Genomic DNA, 12196 nt, shown 5'->3' on the forward strand with positions numbered 1-12196 from the left:
GATATATAATGGATCACTCTTATATCAGATTTTACAAAACAACATTCCATTTTCTTAGAGCTGTATGTGAAGGGGGGAGCCCTAGGGAAGACAGAGTACTACATTTTATATATACTAAATGTTTGGGTCTAGCATTGGATAGTTTACAAGGATAGTGATAACAAGAATATATTTGTTTACAGACGAAATAAATATGCATACCTCTTTAATTTCAAACTTTAGTAGAAGATTAATGAGCTCCTCATTTGGGGCCTCTGCAACTTTTTTTCGTTCTGATCCTTTCATACTTCTATCAGTCTGTGTGTCTCCCTCTTCAGCATCAAAATACTCATCATCTGACTCTAAAGGAAGAAGACATTCATTTGACTTCAGAGACTGTGCATTGAAGTCTACATAAAACACTCAAATTTAAATCTATCAAAAATAAAATTCATTTATTAGATATAATCTTCAGAATCAGAATATAGTTTCAATTATTTTTGTTAGTCTTACAAAGTCACTCAGCCTGGCAAGTGATAAGCATAAATAAAATCAAACCACCCTATGTTTTTCACTGTAGTTGACTCATTCAATATTCAATAAAATATTTACCGGGTATCATCTATCATGTATCAGTCTATACCAATCACTAAGGACACCAGAGTGACAAGGACAGATATGATCCTTGTCCTCTTGAAGCTTATATTCTACTTCAAAATTAAAAGACATCAGGCCAGAGCTAAAGAAAAAAATCAGGTAGTGATTGGGGCAAAAAAAGAAGAGAAAAAAAAAGGAGCTTATTTAAAATCTTCAGCATTGTTATTCACAAAAATCCTTTCAATCAAATGAAGAAACTGGGCTTAAAAAAAAAACAAAACGCAAAACGCACTGTTGGTTAGTAGCACAACTAGAACTAAAACCAGTAAATTACTATAACACTTTCAAAAAATTCCTTTATTTTCTGACTATTTTATCTCTACATACTAATTTATAGGCTTGCTTTAATAAAGAACATAATACTTTCCTTACCTGATTCCACTCCATCTAGCAACAGTGATGTACCAAGTAGGTCTTTTGTCCTATCTGAAATAACAGGAATTGAGGATACCTAGCAAATAATACAAAAAGTTATCTTAACACACTAATTTAGCAGTATTAAAAATACATAAACAAATACTGAGAAAGTAATAGTGGCTAGAGATGGAAAGACACATACTACACAACTCTTCCATCAAAGTACATTATATAATCAACTAAATAATGGTTGGTTTGAGTTTACCAATTATTAAGACTACTACCTGCAGTTATAAGGGCAGAACAATGTACAAACTTGAATAGATGAGTCTATTTATCATTGTGTGTCATTTAGTTACTATATATTACAACATAAACTGTGCATCTTTATTACAGGTTCCTGGAAAATGGTATAAGCATTAGTTGGCTCTCTCAAATTTCACTTCAAAGCAAGTGAAAACACAACGTTTATTTTAGGTTGTAAAGATCAACTACAATTTGTGATCCAGAAATTTTAAGTAAATTTTACATCAATCATTTTATTTTGCAACATTATAAAGATTGCTGTATCTAGTTTATTTTAAACATATTTCATAAATTTTAAAGACATTTTTCCTTCGTTTATGTATTTTTGTTCTCTTTATTCCCTAAAACTGATTTCCTACCACCACTCTAACACAGTAGTGAAAAAAGGCTATAACTTTATTTATTCAATGTTATATGTAGTTCTGTAGAGAATCAACCAATTAATCCTCAAAAGTGCACCAAATAAATGAAACTGACCAACAGAAAGCTAAAAAAACTAATCATAAATACAAATGTAAAGAGATTTAGCATTTTTATTATATCCATTTACCTGCTTCTCAGGAGACTGTACAGATGATTTCTGTGGCAAGGGTATACTGTTAATCAAACATTGCACATTTTTCATCTTCTGGTCAGAAATTCTCACATGCATCAAAGGAAGCCCTCCTGATACTTTAAATCTAAAAATACAATTCAATGATAAGGTTTTAAGGTCTAGTTTCTCTATATGAGGAGGGAGAAAGGGATTGGAGAAGAGCCTACATTGTGGGGTCAAAGTTACTCTGGACATGTTTTAATCTAATAACATTAATGCCTCATTTAGTCAATACTGTCAGGGAATGGGGAGTTCTATGTAGGCTGTTTCCAGATAATTTAAATGCATCCTTTTTAAGTAGCCAAACCTTCTTAACTAGTTTTTATGAAAATATTTCCAAACACAATTGTCTACTTTTTAAAACCTAAAGCACTCTATATACTTCAACATTTCTAATATCAAAGATTTCTCATTATAAACATCAAAAAGTATCTGCTCCATCCTTGCCTTGCTTTATTTCCTCTTATAGCATTTCTCAGCATCTGGTATATAATATATATATTTGTTTATTTTATGTCTACTCTGATTAAAACTTAAGCTCCATGCGGACAAATGTTGTACTGACTGCTGAATCACTACTGTGCTTTCATCGGTTGCTTACTTTTCAGCAGCTACTTCTATTCTGCTTCCCTACTCAACCTAACTGCCTAGGTTTGTTTGTCTCAATAACTTTGTGGCAACTGTTCACTGCTCATAAAGCTCTTTCAGGATGTTGTTTATTTTTGACTTCCTAAATAAGCTGCAAACAGCTCAAGCTGACAGATGCCCAGCTACTACATGAAGAATGACTTTTCTGTACAATGTACAAATCACTAATATTCCAAGAGTCAAACTGACTGATCCTACCTCAAGAGATAAAACTTTCTACAAAAGTATTCTGTAAATTGAAAAGCACCATAAAAATGTAAGATGTTTCTTTATAATTTCTGAAATATTACTTAAAACTAAAATACATAAAAAACTGGACAAAATATATCAAACAATGATTTCAAAGAGAATGGACAGCAGTTAACAAAGGACAGTTGAAAAGATGGGAGATAAATGAGGAAAGTCCCACAAATACCCCAGCTTACTGACTGAAGAGATTCAAAATGTGTAGGGTACAGTAAAGCAGTATTTCAAGGAAAATTTAAAGCACTACATGCCTATATTAGAAAAGGTCTCAAATCAATGGTCTCAGCATCTACCTTAAGAAACTAAGAAAGTTAAGCAAATAAAACCCAAAGAAAGCATGGGGGAAAAGCAGTAAGAAAAGTGAGTAGAAATCAATGAAATAAAAAACAGAAACACAATAGAGCAGACAACTGAAACCAAAAGCTGATTCCTTCAGAAGATGGGAAAAACTGATAAGCCTCTAGCTAGACTAAGCAGGAAAAAAATAGAAAAAGATACAAATTACTAATATCAAGAGTGAGAGAGCACCACTACACATTCTACATGTATTAAAATGGTAATACAGAAATATTATGAACAATTTTATGACAATAAACAACAAATTCCTTCCTTGAAGGACAACTACTGAAGATCACTCAAAATATAGATAATCTGAATAGCTCTATATCTATTAAAGAAATGGAATTTTTAGTTAAAACCCTCCCCACAAAAAAGAATTATTCTAGGCCCAGATGGCCTCTCTGGAAGAAACAATGCCAATTCTACACAGCTTCTTCCAGAAAACTCATTCCATGAGGCCAAGACTACCTGGATACTCTGGTGCCAAAACAAGTAAATAAAAGCCCAGAACAATATCCCTAATGAGGCGTAAAATGTCAGGCAGAGAAAGGCAAGTATCACATAATCTCACTTATATGTGGAATCTAAAGAACATAATAAAATGATGAACAAAATAGATTCAATGACATAGAAGCATGGAACAGACTGATGAATCTCAAGGGGAATGTAGGGGTGGGGGGTGGGGGTGGGGGTGGGGGTGGGGGTGGGGAGAGATTAACCAAAGAATTCACATGCATATATGCATAACCCATGGACACAGACAATAGTGTGGTGAAGGCCTGGGGTGGGGAGTGGGTGCGGGGTGGAAGAGGTAAAGGGGGAAAAAAGGGACATCTGTAATACTTTCAACAATAAAGATAAAGTAAAAAAAAAAAAAGTCCTAACGAAATTTTAGCAAACTAAAGTCAACAATATTTTAAAAGAATAATCATTACTGCCTTAGCTGGTTTTGCTCAGTGGTTAAGAGCATCGGCCCCTGAATGTTTCTTTCTCCCCCCCCCCTTCTACTCTCTCTGAAGAGCAATGGAAAAAGTATCCTCAGGTGAGGATTAAAAAAAAAAAAGAATAATCATTACCAAATGAGATTTATCCAGTAATGCAAGGCTGGTTTAACATCCATCTAATAATGAACTACTGATATACACAACATGAATGAATCTCAAATTAATTACGATAAATGATAGAAGCCAAACAAAAGAGTTGCAATTGTATGATTCAATTTATACAAAATTCTAGACAATATTAACAAATTTATAGTGTCAGAAAATAGATCAATGTTGTCCAGGGATTGAGGTTAGAGAAGTTGGCAGGTAGGAATGGGGAGGAAGAAATACAAAGGGGCGCAAGGACTTTAGGGGATGATGGGTGTGCTCATTATCTTGATTGTGGTGATAGTTCTATGGCTTTACGGCTTTATAAATATATCAAAACCTACTGAACTGTACCCTTTAAATAGATGCAGCTTACTGAATGTCAATAATACTCCAATAAGGCTGTTTTTAAGAAGGCAACATACATATTTCATAATTATCTACTTAAATTCAAATTTTAGTTCCTACTTTTCATCCCCTTAAATTATTCTCAAGATTTTATATGGTTTCATAATCAAATGAAACTTTAATTTTTAAAGATTTTTATTTCATCAATAATGGACCTTGGATTCAATCCATTCAAAAACAGGGATAACCAACTTATACAGAATGTAAAAAGACGTGACTTATAAATCAAATAAACATTTTCTTATTTATTTCTGCTATAAAATAATCATTTTTTCTGTGCTTCAGAAATCTAGCTTTTCTTTCTTAAAATCCAGACACTGATACAGATATATTTCATCTTGTTGATGTTAAAATATAAAGAAAACTCATACATTACCTGGCCATTCTAATATCTTTTTCTACCATTGCCTTGGCCAACTCAACATGAATATCCATGGGCTGCAAAATATGCATAGTTGATGGATGCTGAAATCGACACTTTTTCCAGTTTTCCTCTTTAAAAAAAATAATTTTAAAAATTAAATCACCTTTTTAATTTATTAAATAATTATTTTTAGATCACCAGATATTCTGTGGAAAATATTCTTATTAAAAAATAGTTAATAAACATATTCAATGAATGTCATTTTTACCTCTTTTAGCATACAAGTTAAATAACCTTTATTTTTAAAATACAAATTGATAGGACTTAAAGGCTGTGATATAAAAATAATTCAAAATATTTATTTGGAGAATGTTTATATCACATCTTTCATTTTTAAAGTCAACGGGAAAAGCTCAGAAATTTATTGCCCTGATTACAAAATTAGAGATCAGGGTGGTTGTTGCAGGGGGGAAAAAAGAAGAAAAATAGAAAAATAAATAACAGAAAAAAGGCGTCTGCTATTCCTAAGTGCTATTACACTAGTTTAGCACACAATTCTAAAGCAAAAATAAGTTTTACCAAGAAAGTTTTCATGACGAGAAAGTGTAATAATCACTTTTCTTGAAATAGGAAGGTTCCAAAAACAGACTTCCCAATGATTACAAGAATCCTACACATATCTTAACTGAAGCAATGACTGAACATCTTTTATCACTTATAATTCAAGCAATCATTATTAAGTACATGCAACAAAAAAGGCCATTTTAATGGCCTGCATAGGTACTTCCCATTAAGGGATTAATAGAATCCTAATATAGAAAAGCTAAGTAGAGCATTATATATTTACATTTTAATAAATTTCAGTACTCATGCTAGAAGTATACATTCTACACAAAAAGACTGTAATTTCCTTCAATGACCTACTACAAAGTGATATACTCAAGACTATTTGGCAAATACTTATTGCTTCTAGAAACTAAAGAAGTATAGAGAACCAGCAATCTTTACGTAAGCAGTAGAAAACACCAAAGCTTTTGGAAAATAAATTAATTACTTTTAGGTTTTAAGGCTATATCTATCCACAAAAGTAAAAGATGTAATACTACTGAAATAAAAACTAGGCTAATATAGTAAAATATTTTAAAATAAAGGCAGCAAAGGAAAACAACATTGAGACATCCCAAAAGCACTGGGACAGAGGAATTGAGCCAATAGCAACTTCTATTTTGTGTTTTGGGCAGTTTCACAGTCATATTACCAAACAAAACAAACAAACAAAAAAAACAACACTTAGATTAAAATGGTTCTAAGTCCAGTACCCTACGATGAATACCCAAATTTTTCTTCTCTATTTGTAACTGTAAGGATTTGCACCGATGAGTTTCTGTTTGGTTTTCTTAAGAGACCAAGAGGATATGTGTTCAAAATGTTACAAGTTGATACACATGCACACTTACACATATATTTACCAAAGCTACTACTCAACATAATTTCAAGATTCTAAAAACTGAGCAATCTATTACCTGCTCTTGCAAAGAGTAGTTGTACGCTTTTTATTTCAACATCAAACTTGTCATATGCCTTATCCATTATTTCCTCCAGAGATGAATTACTAGTCTTCTGCAAACCTTGATCTTTACTGTTGAGCTAAAATGGAGAAGAAAAAACTTCATTTTTTTAACAGAAAAGTATATAAATCAACATAATTCAGTTGTGTTTTCTTAAAACCTAACTAAAATGAAAACACTGCCCTGAATAAATTCACATTTTGCTTAGTTTTCTGATAATTATTTGCAAATATTTTATTAGAAATGTAACATTTCAGCATATGTCTCTATTATGTTTGGGTAATACATTACTCAGTACATCTGCACTAACTAGCTAGTCAGTTACACAGCTGTCTATCTCAATTAACTTGTCTACACATGCAACTTTTCCTGGCTCTCAGGAATTATCGCCACTTATGGCTCAGCTCCCCTACTACCTATCCTAAATTCTTCAAGATGAAATAGCAAATTTTATTCCTTCTTCTCCCCACTACATACATAAAATAACTAGTCCATTAGAATTCAGCTCCAATTTCTACTTCCTTTTCCATCCTTCAAAGAAGAAAGGATTAATTCAGGACTATGCATTTTTAAATTTTCACATTTTCTCAGAGGCTTGGATTTCTACAAGGTTAAATACCCAAACAAAACTTTAAGTTATCTTATTCTATCAAACATATATTCAATTGTGTATCATTTCCTATTGTCAAAATATAAAAATTAACAAATAACGCTGTGAAATTAGACTCTGGAAACCTAAGAGTGCTTCTCTCCAATTATAAAAAGAAAACAGTAATCCAGTCCTCAAGGTCAAATCATCTACCATTACAAAAAATTTTAAGTTTTTCTTTGTTTTTTTTAATAGCCATAAAATATATATAAAATAGTCTATCTAAGCTAGGCTTGACAAAATACTAAGAAGAAATAAGTCTAGGTTTAAGAAAATTTTAAGAGGGGAAAAGTAAACTATCACATAGCTAGGTACCAAGGTGAGCAAGAATGCTCAGACAGAAATGCATATGTACCTACCTGAAATGTACCAAAATCTAAAATGAGAAGATCTGACTTTTTATGATAGAAGCCAGTCTGTGGAACTATTAGATAAGAAGGTTTCAGATTTATCTTTAAATCAAGGACTTTTCGAGTTTCAATAATATGTGTAAGTCCTAAAAAAACAAACAAAAAAACAGAATGAAAGATCAGAGGGTCAAGTTGAAATGTGTAATCATATTATTAACAAGAATATCAGTTGAAAAGTCTTATGAAGGATTTTCAATTCAGCAGGTAAAGTGAAACTATATATGGTCAATGGGAAACAATCAATCATATATTCCTACAGTACAATAAATCCAACGTAGCTAGCACTTTATCGAGATAGAGAATAATTCATTATTTCTTTAGTTAAGTAAGCAGATAAAGTAGTTAGTTTCAGTTCAGAGGCAATGTTGCACAAAAATATGTATTTTCCATATCATACAGTTTTCTTAAGAGCTGAGCCAGAGGGATGTCTTCCACCTCAAGCTCATTGTGAGGGCAGGTTCTTACAGGTAATGGCACACAGATTCATTTGTGTCCCATATTATTATTCTCTTTCTCACCTAATTTAGCTGGTGTATTTGACTTTGGGTAAGCCATGTATACACAATGCTATTCCACTGATTAATATAGCCTGAATTTAAGACAAAGAAAGAAAGCAACCTAAACTATTTTTAATACAATATTTACATTAGAATACACAAAATTTTGAGTGTTTAATTGATGCTTATGCAGAAAGGCAAATTCTTTACCTGTAGCTGTTCTCTCTTTAATTTCTTCCAGCTTCATCAATGTAGCTGATGTTATTTGCTCAAGATCTAATCCTTTACTTGATTGAAAGAATTCAACCACTGCATTAATGGTTTTCTGTAAAACAATTTAAAATATAAATAAATCATACACAGTACTTTCTACATTATAAATTTTAAAGTTTTTGCTTAATTCTAAACAACTGGGCTTTGAACTGAGGAGGTACCTCCAAAGATATTCTGCCCTACTGCATCTCCCTCTAGAGTGAAAGAGAACCTAAAGCAGGCAATAGCCCAAGCAAGCTTACTGAAGAGGCAACAAATGTGTGCATATCATTTAAGTAACCTTAAATATGTCCTGAGGTGTCTCTAGTTTTCGCCTTCAACTAGCCAGAAGGTAAAACTCCACTTCTTTATATTGAAATTGAATTCCCCTAGGCTTTGAAATTTAGAGAGGAAATAAGGAAGCTGTTGAGCCCTTACTTACATCCAAAACTTGAACATAAAAAATCAGACATTTTGCAAGACAGAATGAGTTCTGGAGACTGGATGTACAACAATGTGAATGCACCCACAATGTGAATCCACTCTAAACTATAAAGTAAACCTAAGTTGAGGACGTCCACAACAGGGTGGAGCCGACCTGAAGTGATGTGGTGAGTAGCGAACCATGCCTATCCTATTGGCTAGCTTGAAATGAGTTGAGAGTCTAATACTAGATGAAGCTATTGATGCAGAACTTGAGCCAGCACTTTCAATAACATCTAAATGCCACTGTTCTTTGCCCCATGTGAACAATATATTAAATTCTCTCAATTACTTCTAAGGCTCTGAGTTGGTTCCAAGCACTGGGGGAAGAGAATAAGCAAACTACACGGGAGCAGCCAGTCGGGATGTCACGGCTGGGAGTAGCTGGTGTGATCAGACTTTTCAAATATTAGATTCGATTTTTTAAAATTTGACACAAGCAGAGACAAATACACCTTACAGTAGAAAAAAAAATATGTAGCACATAAAAAAATCAAAACTGATAATCATATACTGCTTTTAAAGTAAGAATGAAAGTGCTGGTAAACTTGGCTGCTAAATATATAAATGTTAAATATGAGAGAGAAAAAATAAGAAAACCATATGTCAGATGTATAAGATGGGTTTAATAAAAATTCACTTTCTCTTTGCACTTACAGCATCATAGATGACCTCCACAGGCTGAGACTGAACAACCAGAGTCTGGTCAGCAGTGCTAGTCTCTGGATTGGTTTCAAATTCAACTTTAAGCAAGGATGACGCAGTATCACCAATTGAAGCCACAAGGGATGGTACAGTATCCTGCTGTCTCAGACCTGTGATATACCAGTGTTCTAATTTTGCTTCCACTCTACAATCCAATGAAGAAAAGGGGATACAAACAAAATTCTTTGTAATACAATGGTTTAAAATACAAATTTTTCTTTAAAATAACTCCACTGAGAGCCATGACTGAGCCCATTACTCAAAGTTGAAGTCCAAGCTTCTTAGCCTAGCATTCAATAACCCTCAGCTTGAGGTGGGTTTTTTTTTTTCCTTTGTTGGCTTGGCTTTTGTTCTTGTCATCCCATAAAAACCAACTTTAGCCAACTCCAGAACACTGCAGAAGTTCCTATCATTGTGGCATGAACACAACCCATACTTAACACTCATGGGACTCATATCCCTATTTTGTTCGATCCTAAACACTCCTACCTCATCCCTGCTTCTCCTACTCCTTTCCATTCAACTAGCTTAAGCCCGAGCTCTACTGGGCCAAGCTTTTCTCTTCCACAACTTAACTTGTACAGCATTAACAATAAGGTATTTAATTTTACAGTATCTTCTCACTTATAAGCTCTCTAATATGCTAAACAGATCTTAAATTAACTTTTAAAATATCCCCTCTTATATTACACCATAAAGTTCTTAAAAATGGAAACTTATTGTTCCTACAGCCTTCACAGTATCAAATCTATAAATTGAATAGTATCCAATAAATATTTATAAATAAAGGAAACAGGAATAGAACAAATGATGAGCTCCTCATATAACTCCATAAAACAAACTCAAATATACAATGACCATCTTCACACACACACACACAAAATAAAATTAGAGGACGACGACTATTAATCAGTTTTTAATGCTAAATAACACTACATTTGGGGGGCCTAAAGTCATACAAAAAATAAAAATAAGATTTTTAATACTTACTTAAGTGCTTGTGCTCCTGGTCGCTGGGATACTTTGGTGCCCAGGCCAATTATCTGAATTTTTAGTATTTCTGGAATATTTGCGTTTTCTCTTAATGTAACAGAGGTGCTTACTAATTTCAGTGTCATTATATGAGCAACATACTAAATAAAAGAATGAATGAAAATTGTTAAAGTTTAAATGACCGTTACTTAATAATTTACTTATTTAAATTTGTTGAAATACAGTGATCTATAAAATATTATGGTAGGTTTCTGTATCAATATGCTAACTATAAAAATATATATATATTGGAGCCTGACCGGCACGGCTCAGCACTTGAGCATCAACCTATGATCCAGGAGATTGCTGTTCGATTCCCAATCAGGGCACATAACCAGGTTGTGGGCTTGATCCCTAGTGGAGAGGGTGTAGGAGGTAGCCAATCAATGACTCTCTCATCACTGATGTTTCTCTCTCTCTCTCCCTCTCCCTTACTCTCTCTGAAATCAATAAAAACATATTATAAATATGTATATATGTATACACACATACATGGAAATTCAATACAAATTGCTTGCTCAAATAGGACACAAAATCCAAAACTAATTTCTCTTAAGGGTAATGAAAATGAACTTAATAAAATATTTTGTGGCATAAATATTTAATGCAGCAGCTTTCACTAAAGCAAACTAATTCAGATCAATAATCCTTGGGATAAAAAACTGGACAAAATATAAGGAACATTTGCTTGATGGCTTTGGAGAGTTAATAAGACATTGAGAAAAAAATCCGGACCCAAAAATGTATAAGACTAAAGGTAGGACAGAAAAATGGAGATGATTCTCATCAAACTACACAGGAAGACAGCAAAAGAGGAAGCAAGAAACAAAGTACCTATGAAATAGTCAGAAAAAAACTAATAAAATGGCAATAGTAAGACCTTACCTATCAATAATTATTTTAAATGTAAATGGATTAAATTATCTAATAAAAACACACAGAATGGTAGAATGGATTAAAAAATAATATCCAACAATATGCTGCCTATATAAGAGACTCCATGAGCTTTAAGGCCATATATAAACTAAAAGTGAAGAGAAGAAAAATATATTTCAAACAAACAGTAACAAAAAAAAACAAAACACAAAACACAGTGGGGTAGCTATATTTGTATCAGAAAAAAATAGACTTTAACTTAAAAATTAACTTATCTCCAAAGAGACAGTCATTATTCTATCCATCAAGAAGATATAACAATTATAAATACTTAGGCATCCATAGAGCATCTATAAATATACTAACAGAACTAAACCATACACAAGAAAAAACTCAAAATGGATTAAAGGCTTAAATTACATATAAGACTCAAAACCATAAAAATACTAGAGGGAAAAAAAAGGGAGTAAAATCTCAGATATTTCTCACTGCAATATTTTTTCTGATATACATCCTCAGGAAAAGGAAACAAGAGAAAAAATAAACAAATGGGACATCAAACTAAAAACTTTTTGAACAACAAAGGAAAACATCAACAAAACGAAACAACAACCCACTGAATGGGAGAACATATGTGCCAATAATACATCTGATAAAGGGTTAATATCCAAAATCTGTAAAGAACTTTTACAACTCAACACCAAAAAAACAATCCAACTTAAAAAATGGGCAAA

At 32.6% G+C, this 12196-nt stretch overlaps 1 protein-coding gene across 4 annotated transcripts in view; it reads right to left on the bottom strand.

Annotated features, from left to right (window-relative positions):
- VPS13C (vacuolar protein sorting 13 homolog C) overlaps positions 1–12196 on the bottom strand; it is a 165423-nt gene that overhangs the window by 99114 nt on the left and 54113 nt on the right. For all 4 annotated transcript variants that reach the window (XM_081137882.1, XM_081137883.1, XM_081137884.1 and 1 more), the window contains 9 exons: positions 10545–10687; positions 9507–9699; positions 8325–8439; positions 7567–7703; positions 6514–6637; positions 5003–5120; positions 1850–1979; positions 1009–1087; positions 202–341 (listed from right to left, as the gene is read on the bottom strand). In XM_081137882.1, coding sequence (XP_080994008.1) covers positions 202–341; positions 1009–1087; positions 1850–1979; positions 5003–5120; positions 6514–6637; positions 7567–7703; positions 8325–8439; positions 9507–9699; positions 10545–10687 — 1179 coding nt within the window. The remainder of the gene's footprint in view (positions 1–201; positions 342–1008; positions 1088–1849; positions 1980–5002; positions 5121–6513; positions 6638–7566; positions 7704–8324; positions 8440–9506; positions 9700–10544; positions 10688–12196) is intronic.

Source organism: Miniopterus schreibersii (assembly GCF_964146895.1).
Source record: "Miniopterus schreibersii genome assembly, chromosome: 1".
NCBI lineage: Eukaryota > Metazoa > Chordata > Mammalia > Chiroptera > Miniopteridae > Miniopterus > Miniopterus schreibersii.